This window comes from Phascolarctos cinereus, unplaced genomic scaffold (assembly GCF_003287225.1).
Source record: "Phascolarctos cinereus isolate Bilbo 61053 unplaced genomic scaffold, phaCin_HiC Scaffold_4;HRSCAF=312, whole genome shotgun sequence".
In the NCBI taxonomy this organism is placed as follows: domain Eukaryota; kingdom Metazoa; phylum Chordata; class Mammalia; order Diprotodontia; family Phascolarctidae; genus Phascolarctos; species Phascolarctos cinereus.
The window spans coordinates 15,143,467-15,166,683 of record NW_027555847.1 but is presented as its reverse complement, the minus strand read 5'-3'; the positions used below and the strand labels follow the sequence as shown (position 1 = coordinate 15,166,683).

At 47.7% G+C, this 23,217-nt stretch overlaps 1 protein-coding gene across 1 annotated transcript in view; it reads left to right on the top strand.

The window, feature by feature from the left end:
* Positions 1-21,664, top strand: part of WDR48 (WD repeat domain 48) — a 53,526-nt gene extending 31,862 nt beyond the window's left edge. The window contains 9 exon segments of the mRNA XM_078152076.1: positions 1,621-1,718; positions 3,682-3,789; positions 4,235-4,331; positions 5,167-5,262; positions 15,561-15,666; positions 16,520-16,607; positions 17,704-17,780; positions 18,236-18,428; positions 19,711-21,664. Of these exon segments, the coding sequence (XP_078008202.1) occupies positions 1,621-1,718; positions 3,682-3,789; positions 4,235-4,331; positions 5,167-5,262; positions 15,561-15,666; positions 16,520-16,607; positions 17,704-17,780; positions 18,236-18,428; positions 19,711-19,806 (959 nt within the window). The 3' untranslated portion in view covers positions 19,807-21,664.
* Positions 21,665-23,217: the final 1,553 nt, after the last annotated feature.

Here is a 23,217-nt window from a genome sequence, read left to right as displayed (position 1 = left end):
TGGCCACAGGTCTTTGACTTCATGTGTTTGCGCTCTTAAAATAGTCACATTCTGTATCAACATCAATCTCAAGGATGTTCAGAGATGGAACGCTGGCTTCGGGCCCAAGCCAAGACAGTGAGATTGAGTCCTAGAGTTAAGCAAGCCCCACCTCTCTGCAGCTGGTGTGGTCGGGATTTGGGAACGGTGTCTAGTGAGTGACTTTCACCTCCGTTGGTGCTTTGATGCCCAAGTCCCAAATAGCTGTACAGACGCAGAAGAGAGGCTGGGGGAAAGAGTGTGGAAACAGTCCAGTTGAAGCCCACTGCTGCTCAGGGAACGATCCCAGAAGATACAGTTGATAGGGACCTCCGAGGCCATGTCATCCAAGTCAGACCCATGTAGGAATCCCCTCGAGGTAAATGGGCTTAGTCTGTCCCACGGTGAGAGCGATGGGTCTGTGTTCTACACACGGACCATGTGTCAGCGGTCCTCTTCAGCATCTGATTGATGATAGCTGCAGTACCCATCGACACTTTATATTTTTCACTGAGCAGAAGTTCTTTTCGGACACCCTGGGCCGTTCTTTTTTCCATCAGAGGGGGCTTTTTGTTTCTTGTGCTACAGCCTCCTGTCATCCGAGAGGTGTCCTAGGTGCTAGAGGAGGTGATGATTAGATAGGCCTGGTCCAGCCTTCAGAAGAGGCTGCTGTCTAGTGCTCTAGTCGGTATTCCTTGAGCAGCCTTGGAGTGTTACAAGGTTTCTTTCTCTAGATCTATCTGCTGATAAGTTTAAAGCATCATTTCTGACTGAAGCATTCCACACATTTTTTTTTTCTTACAGTTTTCTGTTTTAAACTTAGGCGGCCGGATGGTTCAGTGGACAGAGCACTAGGCCTGGAGTCAGCAAGACCTGAGTTCAGATCTGGCCTCAGACACTCACTAGCCATGTGACCCCAGGCAAATCACTTAACCTCTGTTTGCCTTACTAATCTCCTGGAGAAGGACATGGCAAACCACTCCATTATGTCTGCCAAGAAAACTCCAAATAGGGTCATGAAAAGTCGAATACAATTTGAATGACTGAACAACAGCTTTTAGCAAAGGAAACAAAATAGGATTTCTGATTGTTTGTACATAAAACCACTCACTCCAAATTATTTATAATTGGAAATACAAGGCTATGGGTCAAATAACCATTCCTGGACATGTGCCAAAATGAAACCATTTCTGAGTGATGCGGCAGATAGAGGGTCACCAGTGTACCAGACGTGGGCTGGAGTCCTGCCTCTGAAATACACCTGAATGTTGAAAACCCACAGTTCACTTAACTCCTTCATGTTAACTCCCGGGAGGCCCTCTACAGCCATCCATTGCCGCTGAGTTACCAGTGTGCTTCAGGGAAAGATGGGTCCACACCAGGATAGCCTAACCCCGGTGTGAAATTCCAGGGGTGACCTGAACGAAAACCTTTTTCTGTAGGGATAGAATTGGAGGGCTTGAAGTTGCCTTTGAAGGGTCTGCCCCCAAGACCACTTTGCCTTGAGTTCTTTGGATGCTGCATGTGCCAACTTCTCTGTAATTGGCTTTGGGCCAGTGCCACCAAGGCCTTGCTAACAAATTCTGTTCTTTTCCTGCATAGGAGGTGCCAGTATTATTCAGTGCCACATTCTTAATGATAAGAGGCATCTATTAACCAAAGACACCAACAATAATGTGGCATATTGGGATGTCCTAAAGGTGAGTGTGATCTACATTAGCTGTTAGACCCTGGTTCTGGTCTGCTTGTCCTCCTCATTATAAAAAATCAAGTCAGTTGTTCCAGATGACATTTGTATGTGATTTAATTGTACTCACGGAATTATTTTCTCTGGCATTGTTAGGGGGTGAGTGTGCAGCATTGCTCATAAGCAGATTTCTGAAGTAACTGATGATTACTCTCTTCAGTGTTGTGTTATTCTCAGGGGCTAGTGAGGGGTCTGCCCCAGCACCAAAATGGTCCCTCAGCACTGTCCTGAAAAACTAACCACGGAAAAGAATTTCCCAATTTTTGTCATTTTCCTGTTCCCTCCCTCCAATTAGCTGTCCCTCCTTAGCGCAGCTTGTGTTTTGAGGAGGACTCTATGTTCATCCACGGGAGGGGCTACACCATCATGAAGTGACTTGGTCCTTCCCCTCAGAAGGTATATAGCTCTGGAGTTGGGAAGACAAGATTTATTACTGTATGATAGGATGCTACCAAAGGTTAGGAGGAAGATGTCACTTTGGGCTAGGGATAGGAAGAGAGAAGGTGGTTTTGGAATGTGAAAGGCAAGTGAGAGAAGAAGGGGCATTGGAGACCGAAAATCACAAGTGAGGAAGGGGAAGGCCTATCTGAGGAAGGAGGCTTGGGCCAGTTTGAATGGAAAGATAAATTAGGATCAGGTTGTGGAGACCACAAATGTCAGGATAAGAAGTTTGGATTTCATTCGGTAGGTTTCAAGGACTTTGGGAAAGGTGGGCTTGTTTAACTCCTAGGACTCAATCTCACCTGTCTTGGCTTGGGCCAAAAGTCAACGTTCTGTCTCTGAACATCCTTGAGATTAAATTGGTGATAGCCTGCAGATTTGATGGAAGTTGGGAGGGAGGGGAGGCATGGAACTTGGAGATTTCATGACCAGTGAATAAGTTAGTGGGGTAGGAGCTGCATTCAAGGGAATCATTAGGCCTTAGGGACCGGTAGAATGTGGGAGCAAAGGGGGAGGGAGGGTGGAGTCAAGACTATGGCCTTCCAAGCTTGGTTGACTGAGAGAATGGTGAGTGACACCATTAATAGAAATAGGAAGGAGGAGGAGCAAGTTTGGGAGAAAAAATATGTCAGTGTTGCATGCAGGTGGCCGTGGCTGGTAGGCAGTTGGAAACGTGGACCAGACCTGAGGAAAGAGGCGTTGGTTTTAGGAGCCAATCCACATACAGTGGATGGGACGAGCACAGTAAAGGATGTTAAAGAAGTAAGTTGAGAAACTCTTGGATACTTACAGAATAGGGCAAAGAAGAGGAACCAGCAAAAAAGGGGAGGGGGAGATGATGGTAAGAAGTAAAAGGTGAAAACAAGGAAGCCCCCAAAGAGAGGCTCCCGTATCACGCCCTTACCTGGGTGGGAGCCGAGTGCTTGGCCTTCGTGGCAGTTAGCTTGCTACGTGGAGACCTTGGCTTCTCCCACGTGTTCTGGATGCTTCTGATTGAGATTGCTCGAAGGAATCTCTAGATCACTTTGTGCTCTTCTCGGGGTTCAGCAAATTATAGGCTTATAAAAGAGGAGGCTCATTTTTTGTTTGTTTATTTTTGCTAGGCAGTGGGGTGACTTGCCCGGGGTCACACTGCTAGTACGTGTCAAGTGTCTGGTCTGAGACTGGATTTGACCTCAGGTCCTCCTGACTCCAGGGCTGGTACTCTATCTGCTGTGCCACCCAGCTGCCCCGAGGAGGGTCATTTTTAAAAACATTTTAAGGGGTGTGGTTTTGGCTAGTGGTTAGTTACTGTACAGGAATGCCTTAAACGGGAGTGATTTACCATGGTTTGGTTTGTTTTTTTAGCAAGCATTTTAAACTCCATTCTTCTCCAGAGAAACATCTTGTAAAACTACAAGCTGCATATTCAGAATTGGGTGTTCTTGAGTCCAGTCAGTAATTGCTCTACTTTTCTTAACATTTTTGGAATGCAGGCATGTAAAGTTGAAGATCTTGGCAAAGTGGATTTTGAAGAAGAAATTAAGAAAAGATTTAAAATGGTGTATGTGCCAAATTGGTTCTCGGTTGATTTAAAAACTGGGGTAAGTTTATAAACATTGTGGGAAGCTGGGCAGCCTGGACATCCTGCGGCAGTTGTGATTTTTCTCAAATAGATGAGCGGGTTGGGCTTTGTTACTGACAGAGAGATGGGGACTGAAGAGACTAAAGGGAGTTGATTTCAGTCCTTATGAGCCACGCAGTACCCTAAGCTTAGAGTCCGATACATTAGACATTCATGGAAGGCACTGCCTAGGTACTGGGGATCTAAAGATAAACAGTGACACAGCATCTTGCCCTCAAGGGGTTTACGGTCTATGGACATGCAAGTTATAACTTTCAAATGTAAGTAATACATTGTAGATTAATCCGATTATGTAAAGCCAGGTTAAAAGTGTTTGTTTTTAACCAAATATGTTGTTGTCACATGAGGTAAAACATCAAGGTTAGGGTCAAGGAAAATGCCTTCTGATGATCTTATCTTACCAGATGTTGACAATTACACTGGATGAGAGTGACTGCTTTGCCGCTTGGGTTTCAGCAAAAGATGCTGGTTTTAGCAGCCCAGATGGGTCAGATCCAAAATGTGAGTTTCTGTTAACTTTCTTTGTTATGTAGGTTGCCCTGGAATTTCAGGGACCATCCTCCTAGTGATGGAGCAAGGCTGAGGACCCCTGCTCCAATAAAGGGCTCCTTCTGTCTTGTCCAGGGCTTCCCAAGCCCGAGATCTCATTCAAGAAGGACAAGAATATAGAATTTAAGTTGTCTTACAATGCTTTTCTGAGAGAAGTTTTTGGCAATTTCATTCAGAAGTAGCCCTTCAAAAGAAGCAGTTAATAATTTTTTTTTAAATGACTGTATATGAAAGTAGCGCTAAATAGCGTTGCTATTCAGCTGAAAGTAACTCATTCTTGGCCCAGACAAATCAGACAAAGGTCATGTTACTTTTATAATGGTGGGTTAAAGTCAATCCAAGTATATAAGCTTTAGTAACATAAATTTTTCCTGTATTATCAAATAGTTTTCAAGATTATTCAAGAGTTAATTTTATCTGCAGATCTTCAAATTTTTAAGTTTCTTACTGAAATAACTGCGTTTAAGAATGAAATCCCCTAGCAACTGGCCTGCTTACGATAAAGCTCTCAATTTCCTTTACTTACTGTGGCCCTTGGACAGCATGGCCAGTGTGACCAGGCCCGGACTCCCTGGCTCACATGGAGGTCCCTCCCCTGGCATGGTCTTTCAGAGGCTAGCACTGCTGCCTCCAGGAACACAGGATAAATGAGGTCCCTGAGAAGGACTTGTATCAACAGCCTCACACTCTGTTGGCATTTGCACAGTGAAATAGCTGGGAACATAATTTGTTTTTCATAATCTTTTTCTTCTTTTTTTTTTTTTATTAATGTGAACTCTCTTTACAGTGAACTTGGGAGGGCTTTTACTGCAAGCTCTCCTAGAGTATTGGCCCAGAACCCATGTTAATCCAATGGATGAAGAGGAAAATGAGATGAACCATGGTTAGTGTTTTCTGCCCTTATTTCCTAAGAGCCCGAATTTTCATCAGTGTGGGTACTCTCTCCACAGACCAGATTGCAGCTCTCTGTGCCTTAGTGATACCATTCCCTAAATTACTGTCACTTGACTTAAGGAGAAGAGCCTCCAGAATTAGCTAGGACAGTCCAGGAACAATGGGGCTGTGGCTGGAGCTGGGCCAGCCTTCGAAAACTGAGGGCACCCCAGCAAATGGTGCAGCAGGACTTCATGGTGGTTCTCTGTACCCCCAGGAAAAATTATCCCAGTTCCTCTACTCCCTTTTCACCTATTAGTTATGCCCCAATAATTTCCATGTACATTGTGCTTTATGGATCAATAGCCTTGTCACATTCTCCTTTGAGCCTCATCACACCTTCATGCAGTTGTCATGGAATCACCAGGTTGAAAAGGACCTCAAGGCCATCTGGGCCTGACCAGGAACCCCCCTTCCACCGTCTGAACAGCCTCTCTTGACTTGGGCTCTCCCCAGGCAGCTCATTCCTCTTCCAGAGTCTCATGTTAAATGAGTGAGTTTCTTCTTACACGCACCTGAGGTCAGCTTCTGGGTCATTTCTGCATTGCAGAACCAGGGGAAATAATGGATAGGGTAGTTATGCGTCTAAAGCACAATGTAAGTGTAAGTTACTGTTGTTGTTATGGCCATGATGATACAAAGAGTGGTTATAACTGTTTTGAAGATTTCTGCCGGTGATATAGAGAATCTCTTGAGTGTCATGCCTGGCTTCCCCATGCCCAGAGGTGCCCTGTGGCTCTCTGAGGCCGTGCCAGCAGAGTATATGAGACTTCAGTGAGAAAACCTAGGCTGGCTCTGCAGCAAGGAGATCACATAGCTGCCTGTGATGGGGCCAGAACATGGAGTCCACTGGTTTTTCCATTAAGCCCAGACACATCTTCACAGCTGCAGATTCCCTGCAGCTTTGGTGTGATATGAAGAGTGTATTTGTTTTTCACTTTTCTATTTTGACAATACATGGCAGGTATTTATCAAGTTGCCTGTATGTCCAGGGAGTGAAGTCTTTGGTTTCTAAGCTTTATTGCTTTTTTGGTTTTAAAACATTTGCTGAAACCCATTTTGTTAAATATTTTCCTTGTGCCAGTTTTTTAAAAATGGAAGACTGGACAATCTCTGTCTTATGGTCTGAGTATTTTGGCCAATCGAGGATGAGCTTCTAAAGACATAAAACAGCTTATGAAGCTAGCATTTTTGGAAAGCCCATTTGGATATTGTCTTCCTGTCCAGCTTATGAACCAGAAGAAGACTGGTCTCCTCACTTTATAATTGCACCTCACTTTTGACCAAAATATTGGTCCTCCCACCATGTGCCCAAGACTTAGAGCCATGTAACTGGGCTGTTTCAAAAAAATCAAACCTCTTCTCCAAGGATTAAAGTTTGTTCCCATGGAAGATGTTCAGGAGCATGGCTCTGCCTTCTAAAAGCAATTTCTAAAAAAGTTCCCCAGATGTCTTGAATATTGGCGTATTGTTGAAGTGCATATATATGTTTTTTCAGAGGGACTGCTTTAATGGGGCAGCACTAAAGTGGCCGTGTCCATTCTCACATGGTCATTAAAGTTACCATGGCCCTTTACAAACAACAGTTTCCATATGTCTGTTGAGGCTGAGCAGTTGTACTCTCCCCTTACCTCTGCAGAGCCAGCTAAATTCCCATGACACCGTTGCTGTCCATAGTGGTGTTCTTAGAGGGAAGTTAAGGCCTTTTGATGTTTACTTCGCACCCGGGAGGACAGTGTCATGACAGGCAGTGGCCCCACTTTTCCAACAGAGGAGTATTCTAGGGAGAGAAGATGCTGGCAGTTCAGTCACTCTCAAAGGGCAGTTCTTGGGGTGGGCGGATTGTTGGTCAGAGCCAGTGGAATCTCATGTTCTTCTGCCTTAGATGCATGAGAGCAAAGCCAATATGCTACAGAAACTGCTGGAATAAGAATATCTGCCTAGTTTCTAATATGTGGCTAGTGGTGGCACAGCTTTTGACAATTTGTAATAGATACTTATGACCTCATTCTCTTCATATGTAAAAATCAGTAGGTTGTACCAGATAGATAGCCTCTAAAGTCCCTTTCAAAGCTTCAGGATTTCATGATCCAACTTGCCAACCAAGAACTCCTACTAAGGCAAAAGTCAGCTGCAAAGAAAGGCATCAGGAGCTTCCCCCTACTCTCCTGGTTATACCTGTGAGGCCCTGGGCAAGTCACTTAGCCTCTTTGGGTCTCAGTTTCCTCATCTGTAAAATGAAAGGGTTCTACTAAATATAGCCTCTTAAGATCCCTTCTTGCTCTGGACCTATATATATGACCTTATTGAACCCTAATATTTGAACAGAAGATGTGACCCCCCCCAGGGTAGTGGAGAAGAAGACACTTGTAACTTTTCATCCAGACAAATAACCAAGGGGGTGCAGGGCCCACAGAAAAATACTGAACATTTGGAAGTTGGGATTTTCATTTGCACTTGTATCTTTCAAAACTATTCCTGAACTCTGTTGTTTATCTTAGTCCCTTTAAAACTATTTTTGGGGCAAAACCACCATTTAGCTTGAAAGTAAGCCCTTTCAATTGACTATCTTTTCAGTCTGTAAAACAATGAAGTTCAATTCATTTCCATTTAAAAACGTCAGAATTTTGTCTGGGGATCTGTCTCCCTTTTAACTTCAGGACAGTGTTAGAACAGAAATTATGGAAAGTATGTTTAACCAGCCTGTCTTTAGCTCACCTCTTTACTGCCAAAGGACGCAACAGTTACCAAGAAAAATTTCACTGGGACACAGAGTTAGAAACCAGCTCATCTGTGTACGACCTGAAGGAACGTGTCCAGAGTCACCCTGTCAGCTACCAGCAGAGCGGTCCTCAGGGCCTGGACGGGGTGACCCTGGCGCTCTAAAGGCCCTCCGGCTACAGGCCGGGAGGAGTTAGCAAGGGACACGCGAGGCAGGATCTGTGGGCGGCTTGGCAGGGTACCCAGAATCAGAGGTTGCAGTCCTGCGCCCTTTACCTTGAGCGCCACACTTTGGAAACCAGGCCCAGAAGAGGAGTACATGTGGATATGAAGGGATTCAAGCCCAGACCGGGAGAGGACCAGCTGAAGAACCTGACAGTATTAAGGCTAGAAAACGAAGGCTGCAGAGTAAGGAGAGAGGCGTTCAGTATTGGGAGGATGGGTCGTCATGGAGAACTGAGATTAGATTGGTTTTGTTTGTCCCTAAAGGTCAGAACCAGGACCTGTGGGTAGATGACCCAGAGAAACAGGTTTAAATTCAGTATAAGCAATAACTGCCTAATAATTAGACCTTGCCAGGAGCATGATAGGTTGGTTCCCGTGGTCAGCAGTGAATCCTTCATTGCTGGAGGTCCTCAAGCAAAACCCGGGTGACCACTGGAAGGAATATTACAGAGGGGATTTATGATTCAGGTAAAGACTGCACAGTGGTTCTAGAGCTGGACAAGAGCCTAGGGGGGGCCAGTCCAACCCCCCTGATTCTGCAGAGCAGTAAAGTGAGGCCCGGAGGGAGCAAGGAGGAGGAAAGTCACACAGAAAGTAAATGGTGATTTGAACCCTAGTTTGTTGACTTCAAACCTGCTGTCCTTTCCACTGCGCACACTAAATGCTCTCAGGCATCTTCTGGCCCTGAGATTCTGTGAGGCCTCATTTGTTGGGTAGCAGTCTCATCTCTTCATTTTTAGTCGTTTAAACATTTGATTTCATTAGGAGAATTTGTCCTCGTTCCCATTCTTTTCAGCATTATCAGTGACCTGAATGAAAGCCTAGACGGCGTGTTTCTCCAATTTACAGATTACCCAAAGCCGGCAAGAAGGGCTGACACATTTGGAGGACAGGATCCAGGTGAAAGAAAGGACTGGCCAGGCGAGACCGGTATGGCTCGAATCAGACCAGACGTCGGGTGCACCCGAAAAGGGGGGTTGTGGGGAGGCACCCGTAGCCACCCCCACAGCAATTAGTGGATTACACAAGGGCGGTGTTCATCAGAAGTCCAATGGAGCAGCCAAAGAGCCTTGGGCTGCATTTGCAGAAATGATGTGTCCAGAAGGAGGGTGGGGATTTCTGCTGGCCTTCATTCCTCCTTCTTGGTCAGGATCTGCCACAGAAGAGCCAGTGACACTATCAGCAAGGACCTTTTCCGCTGTCTTGCTTTTAGTCAGCATGCAGACAGTCGAAGCGTCTCCTGGCTCCCTGCCAGCGTGTGAAGAAGGGCCTGGGTAGCCATTTACATGAAGGGGACCTGGGGGTTTTCATAGGCTGGAGCTCATTCTGAGTCCCCAGGGTGACATGGTAACTCAAGAAGCAATTTGGTTTTAAACTGGACTGATAGAGATGCAGTCTCCAGAGTGGGGGAGGTGACAGGCCTGTTGTGATAGAAGGGAGTGAACTCTGACCCATTAGAAGCACTTGCTTCAGTCCTGGGTGCCATGTTTTAGGAAGGACCTTGATCAGCTGGAATAGACCCAGTAGAAGAGGACCAAGATGGTGCAGGGACAAGAAATCCTAAGCTACCAAGCTGGATGGAAGGAGGGAGAGAGGGCAGTTCAGTTGTCTGCCAAGGTCCGAAGGACCTTCCTGTGGGAAAGAGGGCTTGGAGCGATCATGCAGGGCCACGGGGGGAATGGAAACAACCAAGAGGCGGATTGGGGTGTAGCAGATACGCTGTTGTCTGAGCAGTGGCTTAGCAGAGTGCCATTGTCCAAGGGAGAACGGCGCCCCCTGGCAGGGACGGTGTGGAGGGAGTGCCTGTCTGGATGTCAGCTGGCTCTCGTGATGTCTGTGAGCCACTGCCTAGGGCCAGGACTCTCATCGTCTCTGCTTCTCACTGTAATACTTAGTAGCCCTGCCGGCAGTGTTTATGGAGCGTTTGAAGGCCTGCCAAGTACTTTACAGATACAACCTCTTTGGATCCTCACAGCCACCCTGGGAGATAGGTGCTGTTATCATTCCCGTCTTACAGATGAGGAAACTGAGGCAGGCAGCAATGGAGTGATTTGCCCAGGACCATACAGCTAGTGTGTCTGTGGCCAGATTTGGATTCAGGTCTTATGACTCTGGGGCTAGCACTCTGTGCACTGTGGTGGCCCCAGCTGCCTACCTGAGCTTCCTCTGTGCTAGCACCGTCCTGAGTGTTAATAAGGCACTGCCCTTGCCCTCGAGAAGCCTCAAGTCACAGAATTATTGACTTCCCAAGGAGGCTTAGGGTGCTGTAGTTTGGGAACAATTTAAAGGGAGATGAAGAAGATCAAGACGAAAAGTTGATTGGAGTTTGATTATGAAGGAGAGACAGACGTGTGTTTTGTTAAGGGGTAGGGGCGTGATGTCCCGAAAGAGACAGAGTGGAGAAGGAAGAGGTTGGAGACAGGGGATGTCCTGGCAAGAAGTAATGTGGAGGTGACACTAGGAGTGGAAAGGAGGAATGAGAATTGAGAAACCTTGCAAAAGGAGACTCAGCAGAACTTGGGATGTGATTAGAGATGGAGGAGAGAGAAGTCCAAAAGGGCTCCCCGGGCCCCCAGTGACTTGGCTTTCTTTTGGTTTTTTCTCTTGCACTTTTATCTTGTTAACTGTTTCTCAATCACGTTTTTAAAAAATTCCAAACAGCATTTTGTATTGTATCCTGGGCAATAAGGAGCCACAGGAGTTTGATGATTTCTGTTTTGTACCTCACCATAGTTATCCCAAGTACCTCTCCCCCTCGTTGTTTTTTGAGAAAGGAAAAAAAAATACCACTGAGCAATACATTGAAAAAGTCCAAAAACTTGTGGAATATGTAACCCCTGCAGGCCTCCCACCTCCGTGAAGGGGCAGGTTGGGGTGTCTTCTCCTGTATCTTCATTTGTATCCTGATGGACCTTTGTAACTTTGTTACATCTACTTTTGATTTTTGGTGTGTTGTTCTCCCAGGTTACATTGTTGAGGTTACTGTGTATGGCATTTCTTTGGCTCTGCTTGCTTTCCTCTGTATCAGTTCATAGGTCTTTACAGGCTTCTCAGTACTCGTCACAGACATGCTTTCTTTCAGCTCTGTAACATTCCATTGTATTCTTGTACTACAGTGTATTGCACTGTTCCCCAATTGATGGGCATCTACTTTGTTTCCAGTTCTTAGCTATCACAAGTGCTGCTATATAGAGAGATAGATATATAGAGAGAGGTGTATATGAGAACTTTCTTCTTATCCATGACTTCCTTGGAGCATAAACACAGTAATGGAGTCTCTGGACATCTTAGTCACTTTATTTGCATAATTCCAAATTGTTTTCCAAAGTGGCTGTGCCATGTCACAGCTCCAGCAGCATTGTGTTAATGTGCCTAGCTTCCCACAACCCCTCCAGCATTGACCGTTGCCGTTTTTTGATACTTTTGCCAATTTGCCGGGTGTGCAGGCTGAAACCTCCCGGGTTGCTTTGATTTGCATTTCTCTTATTCCTGTTGATTTGGAGCATTTTCTTCCGTGGCTGTAAATACTTCACACCTTCTTTTGAGAGCTGTTTATTCATATCTTTTGACCATTTCTCTGTTGGGGAATATCTTAGATACCAAACCCTTGCCAGAGAAATTTGCTACAAAGGTTTTTACCCCGTTCAGATACTTTCCTTCCTATCCTGGGTGCATTAACTTTGTCTGTGTGGAAGCTTTTCAGCTTCGTGTAACCTAAGTATCCGTTTTATCTTTTGTAATTGCCTCTGTCTCTTGTTTGATTAATACGTCTCTCACCCACAGCTGTGAGAGGTATGTTATCTGCTTCTCTTCAAAATTTTGTTGTTGTTGTTCATATGGTCTTTATCCCTTTCCCTTTAGGGTTTTCTTTATTAGTTCCTTTTTCTCTCCTGCTTTTATTTGGTTATATGTTTCTTCCTCTTCTTTTTCCCTCTTAGTCAAGTAGATTCCCCCTTCCTCTCCTCCCCTTCAGCTAGTCCTGATCATTAGCTTTTAAATTTCATGGTTTTTTGTTCCCCTTCCCAAAAAGGATTTCTCTCTTCCTCTTTACTGCCAATCTTCTCTTTCTGTTAATGCTAGACCCTCATTTTCTGATTTGTGACCTCCACAATTATGTTTTCTTCTTAGACTCAAGGCTTCCAAGGTGTCCATTCTAGGCTCTCCCCTCTGGGTACTTTCTGCCACTGCTTATAGGCCTTGCCCCCCTGGAGTCCCCTCTTCCATTGTTTCTCACTTCCAGAACAATGCCAATTACTGCAGGGGTCAGAAAGGACACTGACCCAGGGTAGAGCCCCGCTTCCACCAGGTCTTTGATTATGTAGCCCATCACTAATCTATGCTCTCCAACTCCTCCAGTTGCCCCCATGGGTTCCAACTCTCCACCTCCCAGGACAAGCGGACTTTCCAAGCACCAAATCTCCTGGTCTCCCTGTTGTCCTTCTGCTGCTTTTCCTGTCCTTGCCTGCTGTATTTATTCACTCTTCTGCATTTCTGTTGTTTGGGGTGCTCAAGGGGCAAACAATCTCTTTAGTTCAGCTTTCCTTTCTAAAAATGTTTCAGACTGAATGTCTGAATGTCCATCTTTTTGTCCTATATGGCTCAGCTCACATTTGCAGGACAGGTCACCCTGGGCTGCATCTTGAGCTCCCGGACTCTTCAGAACACATGATTCCATTGCCCCCTATGTTTTCTAGTGGTTGTGGAATCGTCCTACATTATTCTGATGTCCTTTCCTTGGTATTTAAAGGTCTTTCTCCTCATGGCTTGCAGAACTTCTTGTTTCAGAACTGAGCTGTTAAATTTAACCACTGTTTGTCTTGGAGTTTGCAGCCTTGGGTTTTTTTTCTCGAGGTGATCTGTGAATTCTTTCCATTAGAATTTCATTCGCTGTGTTCAGAGGTTCTGGGCATTCTCTTGTATTATTCCTTTCATTATGGGGTTTAGGTTTTTTGTCCTATCAGGTTCTCCTAGGAGCCCTGCAATCCTTAGATTGTCTTTGAGGGTTTGCTGCATTGTGAATAGATTTTCTTTTAATGATCTCGTTTTCGCCTCTCTTTTTCCGGGCTGTCCTTCATTTCTGTGTGTTTGCATTTTCAGTCTGTTGTTCTCTCTTTGTTTCTTTTGGGGAGGCTGCTGCAGATTCATGTTGTTCTGTTCTGTTCACTGTGTTTGCTGTGCAGGCCGTAAGGGCTGTTCTCATGCTTCTCATTCCTCTTTTAAATCACTCAGGAACAGTGTGTCGTGGTTCCATGTTCTCCTCGAATTCCTGATCATTCCTTTATTCTACAGTATTGATTCGTAGATGCCCGAGGTCTCTTACTACATCTGGAGGCCATATTTCCTTCTGCTGTTACTGTTTTTCCTTTTGATTTTTTCTGTTTATCTTCAAGGTCTTTGAGTTTTCTACTTTCTGAAATCATAAGCACTTTCTTTTTTTTCCTCCCCTTATTTTCTTCATCACTCACTTCCTGACTCCCTCCCCTCTGATGGTGGTTTCCTTGGGGATTAGCTCTCAAAGTATCTCAGCCTCTGCCCACAATGGGCATTTCATGGTTTACTGGCCTAGGTCTCTGCCCCAGCTGACTTTTGGGTGGCCAGAAGTGGCCCCAGCCGGGTGCTCCGCTCTTTCTGTCATGGTGAAGTGTTGCCTAACTGCCCACACACACAGTATCCTGTCCTGGTGACCTGTCCCCTCCCCCCGATCCTTAGTTCTGGCATGGGCAGAGCTTGCTTGGCAGCGTTGGTACTTCCGGGTTGCAGTCAGAAGCAGGCTTTTGCTCCGTGTGGCCACACTGGCTATTGAGGCCGAGGCAGATTTCTGCAGCCTGGAGCAAGCAGGGGGCTCCATGGCACTGGGAAGAGGGGGGGGGGCTGGGGTGCAGGGGCAGGCTTTGATGTAAGCCTGTGTCATGTCCTTGGGTCTGCTGGTGCAGTGGAGCTGAGTGAATGCAAGGTCAGTGAGCATCAGGTCTGGGCTTTTAGTTTTCTTTTGGATTCCCAGTATCCTAGACCATGGAGACAGCTGAAGTTGCTTTTATCTTTGGTACATAATTTCTGTTTTGAAGAAGTTTGGGAGGTTGCAGGGACTGGAGGAAATATCTAGTCTACCATCTTGTTGCTTAAGGGACCACCTCCCAATTATTCACGGGGTTTTATTCAACAGAGAGAGCCAAGTTAAAAGCAAGGGCAGGTTTGAAGGGAAGAAGCATTCATGGAGCACATACTATGTGCCAGATACTTCATTTGATCTTCACAACCACCCTAGAGGAGGGAGGCGCTGTTATTATCCACATTTTACAGTTGAGGAAACTGAGGCAGACAGAGGTGAAGTGACTTGCCCAGGGTCACACAGTAAGTGTCTGAGTCTGGATTTGAACTCGGATCTTCCTGACTCCAGGTTCTTCACTCTGTCCACTGGGCCACTCAGCCATCTAGTCTGGAGAATGGCACAAGGTCAGTAAATGTCCATGAAAAAGATTAGGAAAGGGTTATGGACTTGGGAAGGGTGAGGCTGTCGAGGAAAGACAGCAGACCAGGGCCAGGGAAATGACCATGGGAGCAAGGAGCAAGCTGCCCCCATCTCTTGACCCAACCCGGGAGAATAGCAGGAAGAAATCTGAAATGAGTGGGGCTCGTGGGGAAGCCAGGGGGCTCCAGTGCGCCAGGACGATGGTGCCAGGGAGATTGCAAGACCAGGACACGTGAGGCTGGGGGGTGAGACTGAGTGGGGAGAGCAGGGTGGAGTCCTCAGAGTGTTCCTCTCAGCAATGGCCTCTTCTCACCTCGCACATTCGGCAGAGACAGAAACAGGGGCTGTGGGCAGTCCCATAGCTGGTCAGTCTTGCTTCAGGCCTGTCAAGCGACAGCTATTGACATTGCCACTTCAGCACTCAGAACATTATATTTCATCACTTTCTCCAAGAGGCAGATGTGGTAGAATAGAGTTAGGCTGTTCTGGGTTCAGGTCCTTCCCTGGGCTCATAGCAGCTGGGAGTGGTAACTGAGCAAGGCTCCAAGGGGCAGAGCCACTGCCACTGCTGCTGCTGCATGGGGAGGGGGAGGGAGGGAGCCCCTGCCCCTTTGGTTTGGCCCCTCTCAAGGGAGGCGCATTCTGAGGGATGCTTAACTTTCCCAGAATGCCTGACTTTCTTGTTCCCCCAAACTAGGCTTTAGTTGGCTCTTCCCTGTGTTTCTGATGCTGGAGCTTTTTGACTTTGGTTGTTAAGAGGCTCCCATAGTTGCCTGGGACAAGACAGGACAACTGCAGACCTGACTGTGGATTTCATGTGCATCTTCCCACAGTGAATGGCGAGCAGGAGAATCGAGTCCAGAAGGGGAATGGCTACTTCCAGGTCCCTCCACACACTCCAGTGATCTTTGGCGAAGCTGGTGGCCGTACCCTGTTCAGGTAGAGTCTGACTTGGAGGGCCGGGTGGGGCCAGGAGTCAGGTACATTGGGAGTGAGCAGTGGGAGCTGAGGAACCGCTTAGGAAGATGCTCGTTCACGTGTGGCTGGGTTCTAGTTAGCATGCTGGAATATAGGGACCGCAACCTCAGGAGCTCCCACCTGTCCTGTCCTCACATCACAGAGACGGAATAGTCAGTAGTCAGCGAACATTAAGTACCTGCTGTGTGCCAGGCACTGTGCAAATAATACTGGGAATACAGATACAAAAACCGACATTCCCTGCCCTCAGGGAACATACAGTCTAATAGGGAAAGACAGCACACCCAAAAGAGTTTAAAGGTTGTGGGGGAGGGGGCGACAAGGAACATCCCTGACACGAGGGCCTGGGGGAAGAGTCCAAGGAGCCCCAGAGCAGTACAGCCAGGTAAGAAATAAGGTGATGTCTGCCCTGGGCCCCCTCTTTGAGTAGGAGGCTCCACCCGTCCATGGCGAGGAGGCCTCATCCCAGGTTGATGGGGTCTGCCTGGGGCCTGGGCTTGGGCATGAGCTCAGCAGACTGGTGGGGGCTGGGATGGAGTTGGGAGAGGGCCTGTCTCTGTAAATTACCCAGATGGCCAGTGGGGCCCTTAGGAAGAAAGAGGCTGTGCCTTCCTCTGAGAGATGCAGCTTGGTAGGCTTTGTGAGCGCTCCTCAAGGCTCTGTTTCCCAGCCCAAGGCCCAAGGCCTGTTGCTGCTGCAACCCCAGAGGCCTGGAGGGGGTGCCCATGTCAGGGGTCAGCAGGGGATACTGTGTTTCTGGGTTCCTGCGTGGCCAGTGGGTCACTGGGCTCTCTGCTGCTCTGTATGTCTGTAGGTTGCTGTGTCGGGATTCCGGAGGGGAGACTGAGTCAATGCTGCTTAACGAGACAGTGCCCCAGTGGGTGATTGACATCACTGTGGATGTAAGTGTCTGCCTCTTCTCTGCTTTGTCCTCTTAAAGAACACTGAGGAAAGAAATGAAAGCCCGCTCAGGGCTTGAATAGCCAAGAGCATTCATTGTAATGGTGACTTCAGGCCTGCAGAGGGCCAACCTTCCCTCTTGGCAGGACCAGAATGGAATTTAATCTCTTAACAACTTTTAAAAAGCACATTACCAGCCCCCCGAGAAGCCCCCCAAGCCTTAAAAAGCCATGTCGGCTCTCAACAGCTATTGTCTCCTCTCTGTGTATGGGAGCCGCCCCGAAGGGACAGCTTTCCTGCTGCTTCTAGGCCTGTGGTCGACTCCTTGGGAGGAGGACACCAGAGGGCACTGCGTGGGGCTCGGGCTTTGTCCACCCAGTTGAGAGGCCCGAAGACAAAGGGCACGGTTCAGGTCCTGCGTGTGGGCATTTGGCTTACAGCGCCCAGACATCTGCAGAGTGGAAGGCACCTCTCCGCTTCATGTCCCGCACCAGCGGGGGTCCACCATCTTGTTCAGAGACAGTCACAAGAGCCGTCGGCACCTAGAAGCACTTTGCTCATAGCAGCACCTTGTGAGGAGGTCATCAGCACAAGGACACTGTCCACCTTGCGTGGAAGGGGAGAGGGGAGCAGGCTCCTTTCCCTGGGCCTTGCTGCTGCTTAGAGAGGAGGAAGAGAGCAGAGGGAGTCATGGGGGCTTCTTGTCTCACTGGGGGACCCTCCAGGACGGAGGAGCCTCAGTCACAAAAGATGCTTCCTTTTTGAGATGACCTAAGATGTACATTGTGGGGATTTTTTAAAGGACTCTGAGAGACTGTCGTATGTATCGGAGGAGAAAAGTGTTTATACCTTTCATGTTATCATGTGCTTTCCATTGGAGTACTTCATGGTTTTGTTCCGATTCCAATATGAACTGCATTTTTCTGATGAATTTTTTCAAGGCTATTTATGGGGTCTGGTACTTTGTTATGAGAAAATCATATCAAATTGTAAAATAAATTTTAATTAAAAACCATGAGTTTAATCTGTGCTTCAAGGTAGCTTTCTCTTTTATACTAATTACTATATAATTGTAATGAATATCATATTTTCTTTCAGAAAAATATGCCCAAATTCAACAAAATTCCCTTCTACCTCCAACCTCACTCATCTTCAGGGGCAAAAACCTTAAAGAAGTAAGTGAAGTGTTGGGCCTTTTGTGTTCCTAAGTCCTGTTAGCTGGGACAGGCTAATGTTTTGTGGTCAGAGAAAAGAAGGCTGCCCTTAGAAACCTGGAAGTTATGGGTCTCTTCTAGAGTAATCTGGGTTGGGGTTCCTCATTGTGCCCTGATGGTCAATTTTTAGCCAAAGCCATGATATAAAGGAGGTCACTCCCAAAGACTTTGAGATCCAGCAGCCCATCCCCCCATGTTGTCCATTTGAGGGTGAATTGTATGAGATCACAGACAGCCCAAAAAGGCAGTACGCTAGTCTTAGCAGAGACCCCTGGGAAAGTCCTTGGAAGACCTCCCTCTCTGCTGGTGTCTGCCTTTCCCGGAGCCAGGCCCCCCAAAAACTGATTGGTAGAAAATGAATTTTCTCTTTGCCTTTCACCTTTCTGACAACATGACCTTTCCCTTCCCCTTCCCAGAGATAGACTGTCTGCCAGTGACATGCTCCAAGTCAGGAAGGTGATGGAGCATGTTTACGAGAAAATCATAAATTTGGACAGTGAATCTCAGACCACCAGCTCGTCAAATAATGAAAAAACTGGAGAACAGGAGAAAGAAGAGGACATCGCTGTGCTGGCAGAGGAGAAAATTGAACTTTTGTGCCAGGACCAAGTGAGTTGACGTGAGGACCTCAGTCTGGGCCTTTCCCATGGGAGAGATAGAAAGAGATGGCAGATCCTGGGACCTGGGGGCTCAGGTTAAGACATCTTTGTGAACTGACCCCTGCTGCCAACCCCAACAGGCCTGCCCTGCAGGACACCGTGGCCAGCAGGATGAGTGCCCGCCATGAGGGGGTTGCTCTTCAGTGTTGGTGGGGAGGAGATTTTAAAAACTGGTTCAGGGGCTGAAAAGGCAAATTTAGGATCCAGGGAAACAAGACAGGTGTGTTTGGGCCTCAAGGGGGCTGAGGGCACAGGCAGGTAAGGGGACCTCGGGTGTCTAAACTGTTGAGAGCTTCGTGTTGGGTGTGGTGGGAGCAGAGGGCCTCCGGACTCCTCACCTCCCTCCAAGTGCGATAAGGAATCTGGTTTATTGGGGAGTCAGTGAAAGACATTTGATGGGTGTGAAGGATGCTGGAGGCAGGAGATTGCTCAGAGAGAGGAGGAATCTCCGAGGCAGTTGGACAGTGCAGTAGATAGATAGAGCAGGGGCCGAGAGCCAGAAGTCCTGGGTCCTGATCCAGCCTCACACACTCGCTAGCTGTACAACCCTGAGAAAGTCACTTAATGGCTGTTTGCCTCAGTTTCCTCACCTGTACAACTGGGATAATAATAGCATCTACCTCCCAGGGTTGTTGTGAGGATGAAATGAGATGCCGTTTTTAAAGGGCTTAGCACCGTGCCTGGTACATCCTAGGTGCTTAATAAATGCTTGTTTCCTTTCCTCCTGTCCTGTCTCTTGGTCGGGGGAAGAAATCCAGGGTTTTTATGCATGAGTGACTGGGTGAATGGCAGTGCCATTGACAAGCACAGGGAAGTGAGCAGGCGGCTGAGGTTGGTTTGGCCAGGGTGCCCTCTGGGCTGCCTTTGCTCTGAATTTTCCTGTCCCTTGCAGCCTAAGGGCACTCGAGTGTGGCGGTGAGCTCACTGGCAGCCTCCCTTGGGAGCCTCTGGCACCTCTAGCCCTCGAGCAGTGATGCCTAGGGTTAGGGTGAAGGTTCGGTGCCACTGCAGAGCGCACTCTTCCATCGTCATGAAGACAGAACCAAACAGGCGCCCCCCTGCCTCAGCCAACGTTAATTATGTGTCAGGGCACCGTACTGGGTATTGTGGGACACACAGATGAGGAGGGCCTGGCCGTGCCCAAGCAGCCACCATCTTCCCTGATGCCAATCTCCCACCCCCTGCCCAGGAGAGCCAGGCACCCAGGTTCAACAGCGTTTCATTCTTTTCAGGTTTTGGACCCAAATATGGACCTTCGAACGGTAAAACACTTCATATGGAAGAGCGGCGGTGACCTCACCCTCCATTACCGCCAGAAGTCCACGTGAGGCCATGAGGGCAAACACTCCTGGGTATCCATATACTGACCTTCCTCTTGTGGTCCTGAGAGTAGTACTACCTAGTGAAGCCCACTGAACCCCCCACAGTAGCGAGACTTCTAACGATCGATTCAGCACGGACCGACATTACCCCTTTTACCTGAAGTGACTAATAGAGATGTAATATAGAAACACGGTCTTTGCGGCCTAGACTCCAGTCTGTCCCAAGGGAGGCAGCTTGCACAGGTGGAGGGAGGGGTGCAGAGAGCGCCCACCAGGCCAGGGCAGACTGCTTCTCCCTTTCCTTTCCAAGGACTCATCTCCGTCTCTTCATGCTTGTTAGGAGACCTTGGGCCATATCTGTCACTGTGTTCTAAATGTAATTCAGACCTGCACGATGTCTTGTCTTTTTTTTTTTTTTAAGCACATTCCATTCAGAGAGCACCTGTGATGACCTTTCAAGCTGGTCATCCAAAAAAATCAAATCATTTTCACTATTCAAAGACAAGATCTTTTTTTGAAAATGGGGGAAACACCATTGCACCCTTGAGGGCAGTCTGTGTAATTACAAAATGGAGGGTCAATATTAGGCTTGTTTTTTAATACTGTACTTCAGATGTGTTCTTGTAGAAAGAGCTATTAGAATTCAGAAATCCTGAGTCAGAACACTCAGGAAACACGGTTGCAGGGTCAGATCAGCGATACTGGGCCTCATAATGGAGTCAACACACTTTTCAGCAGGAGCCAATTAAAACTTAGCCGTCTTGTTTCTTCCTTCCTGCACCGTGTCCAGTTGTAACTCATGCCAGCTGAAATTCAGGTCATAACTCCAGGTGGAAACCCTAACTTTGTTACAACTTAAGAGCATTCTGAAATTTTAGCTTCATTTAAATGTCACCTAGAATTTATGTCAGAGTAAAGAAAAATATCATAGCAGATCAATTTGATGTTCATAATCTGAAAGTAGTTACTTGTTTTTCCAAAGTTTTATATGCATTTTTTCGTTGTTATGCCTAGATCTTCTTTTCACTGTTCTTTCTAATGATCTAAAGCTTTCATACGGTCAGTCATCTGGGTCTTGTATAGAGTTTAACTTATTGGGGGAAAAAACATTTCAACTTTTGGCAGGGAAAAAAAATGAAACTTTGGCTTCTCCCCAAAGGCTGTTTGTATGCAGAACAGATCCAAGGTCCACCCCGAGAACTGCCCCAAGCCAGAAGCACAAGTGCCTTTGGAGGGTGGTTTGTTCCTGGCCTTGCCCCCACCCCTCCTGTGGGGGAGGGGGTGGGGCAGCCAGGGGGCCACAAGGTGCCGGTTCACACTCTTGCAAGGGACTGGGCTGTCTCACTCCCATCAGGCTTCATTTGGAAAGCAGCCAGTTCATGCCTCCTGCCCTCGCAGGAGCCAAACAGACACACCGTGCTCCCTCTCCAGGCCACTTGGACGTGCTCCTGCCTTCAGAGAAAACTGGTTGGGGGGGGTTTTCAGTGTGATGCCTCGTGTGCCATGGTGGCACATTCTTAGCAATGTTGGTGAATTAAACAGAAAAAATAAATGCCATGGGAAGTCATCAGTTGGCTCCTGATCCTAAATCCTCTTGGCAGGAGGGACCGCTCTTCTGATGGAAGGGAGTTCTTCCAGGTCCTGTGGGTGCCCAAGTCTTACAGCCACTGCTTCCTCTTTACTTTCATGGACCTAAATTCCGCCAGGGTTCTCTTTCATTCCCCTCCCTCCCTCCCTCCCTTCCTTTTCCTTCTAACCAACTCAGTAATGCAATTTCAGGAAAGTTTGACAGAGTCTGCAATGCCAAAAGGGTAAATAATCTGTATTTCACAGTTGTATAGAATAAAAGGCTTTAGTTAAAATATTTCAAATTTGTGTTGCATTTATTTTAACTTACTGTCTTCGTTTTCCCCTTTAAATATTTTTTGTGTTTTTTAAGTTCCCTGATTTCAGGTTGGTGCTAGAATTATCTGGCATCTGTTGATAAGGGCAGTTAAATTTAAAAGGGGGAGGGAGGTTGTAGGATGTGAGGAACTGACAAAAGTAAAGATGAGTTGTTTTTTTTAAGTACTTAACTGTGTGCCAGGAATTGTGTTCAGCCCAGTGACAGAATGGGGGAGACCCCATGCAACCGGCTATGTGCAAACAGCCGTGTGCAAATGAGCGACAGACAGATGAGAGAGAACCCACAGAGGGAAAGCACTAGCACTGAGGGGACCGGGAGAGGCTTCTGGTGTGAATGGGATCTTAGCCGAGATCTGAGAAAGATGTAGGGTCTTGTTTGGGCAACAGCCAGGACAGCGGCGTCACTGGATCCCAGAGTATGCGGACGGGCCTGGAAAGGGAGGCAGGGGCTGGGTTGTGAAGGGATGTTCTATCTGATCCTCGAGGTAACAGGGAGAATGGGAAGGCGGCACGGTGAGACCTGACACTTTGGCCACCGAGTAAAGGAAGGTCGGAATAGAGGCAGGAGAGACTTGAGGCGCCAGGGGCGAAGTGATGAGGGGGCAGGGTTGGAGGACCAAAGGGGCTGAGTTTGAGGTTTAAGCTAGCATCATCAGGATCTGATGATGGATGGCATGGGGGGCAACGATGAGGCTGCGAGTCTGGGTGACGAAGAGGCTGGTGATGCCTTCCTTGGACAGTAATAGGGAAGGGAGGCAGGGGGCAGCTTCTGAAGGAAGATGAGCTCAGTTTGTGACATGTCTACTGGAGATGCCAGAATGGAGGTCAGCAGAGATTAGGGCAGGACAGAGAGATCTGAAAGTCATTGGCACAGAAACGATGCTTGAATCCCTGGGCATCGTGAGAAAGTATGGAGGGAGAGACACCAAAGGAAACTCAAGAGGCAAGACAGCCAGGAGACAAGAGTGTCACCAAAACCTATGGAGAAGAAGGTGATGCAGGATCACCGAGAGGTCTGAAAGGATGAGGACTGAGACCACTAGTAACGGGGGATCAGTGATGAGGCCAGAAGCACCTGCAGAGAAGGAAAGGAGAGGAAGTGGTCTTCAGGAGGTTAGCCACCAAAGGGGGAGGGTCTGGGGGACAAAGGGGGGGTGCAAGTGAAGGTCGTCCAAACGTGGGGGAGATGGGAAGAGCCAGCAAACTGAGAGAGACTGAAGACCACTGACGGTGTGGATGAGAGAGGCGGGGTGCGATCCGCTGGCGGAGACAAGGAGTGTACCCAGGCAAGCAGCGAGTGAAGAGACTGGAGGTCACGGGGAGAATGAAGAGCAGAGTCTGGGGCCGCCAGGCAGAACAACAACAGATGGCGATCAGATGAAGGAATGTCAGTTCACGAATGTGGAAGTGGTGCATCTGTGGCTGATGGCAACAGCGATCTAGGCTGTGACCACATTCCCATGGAGTGTCCTTGGGGGGCCTGTGCCAAGGCCAGAGGCTAAGGTGGGCCCT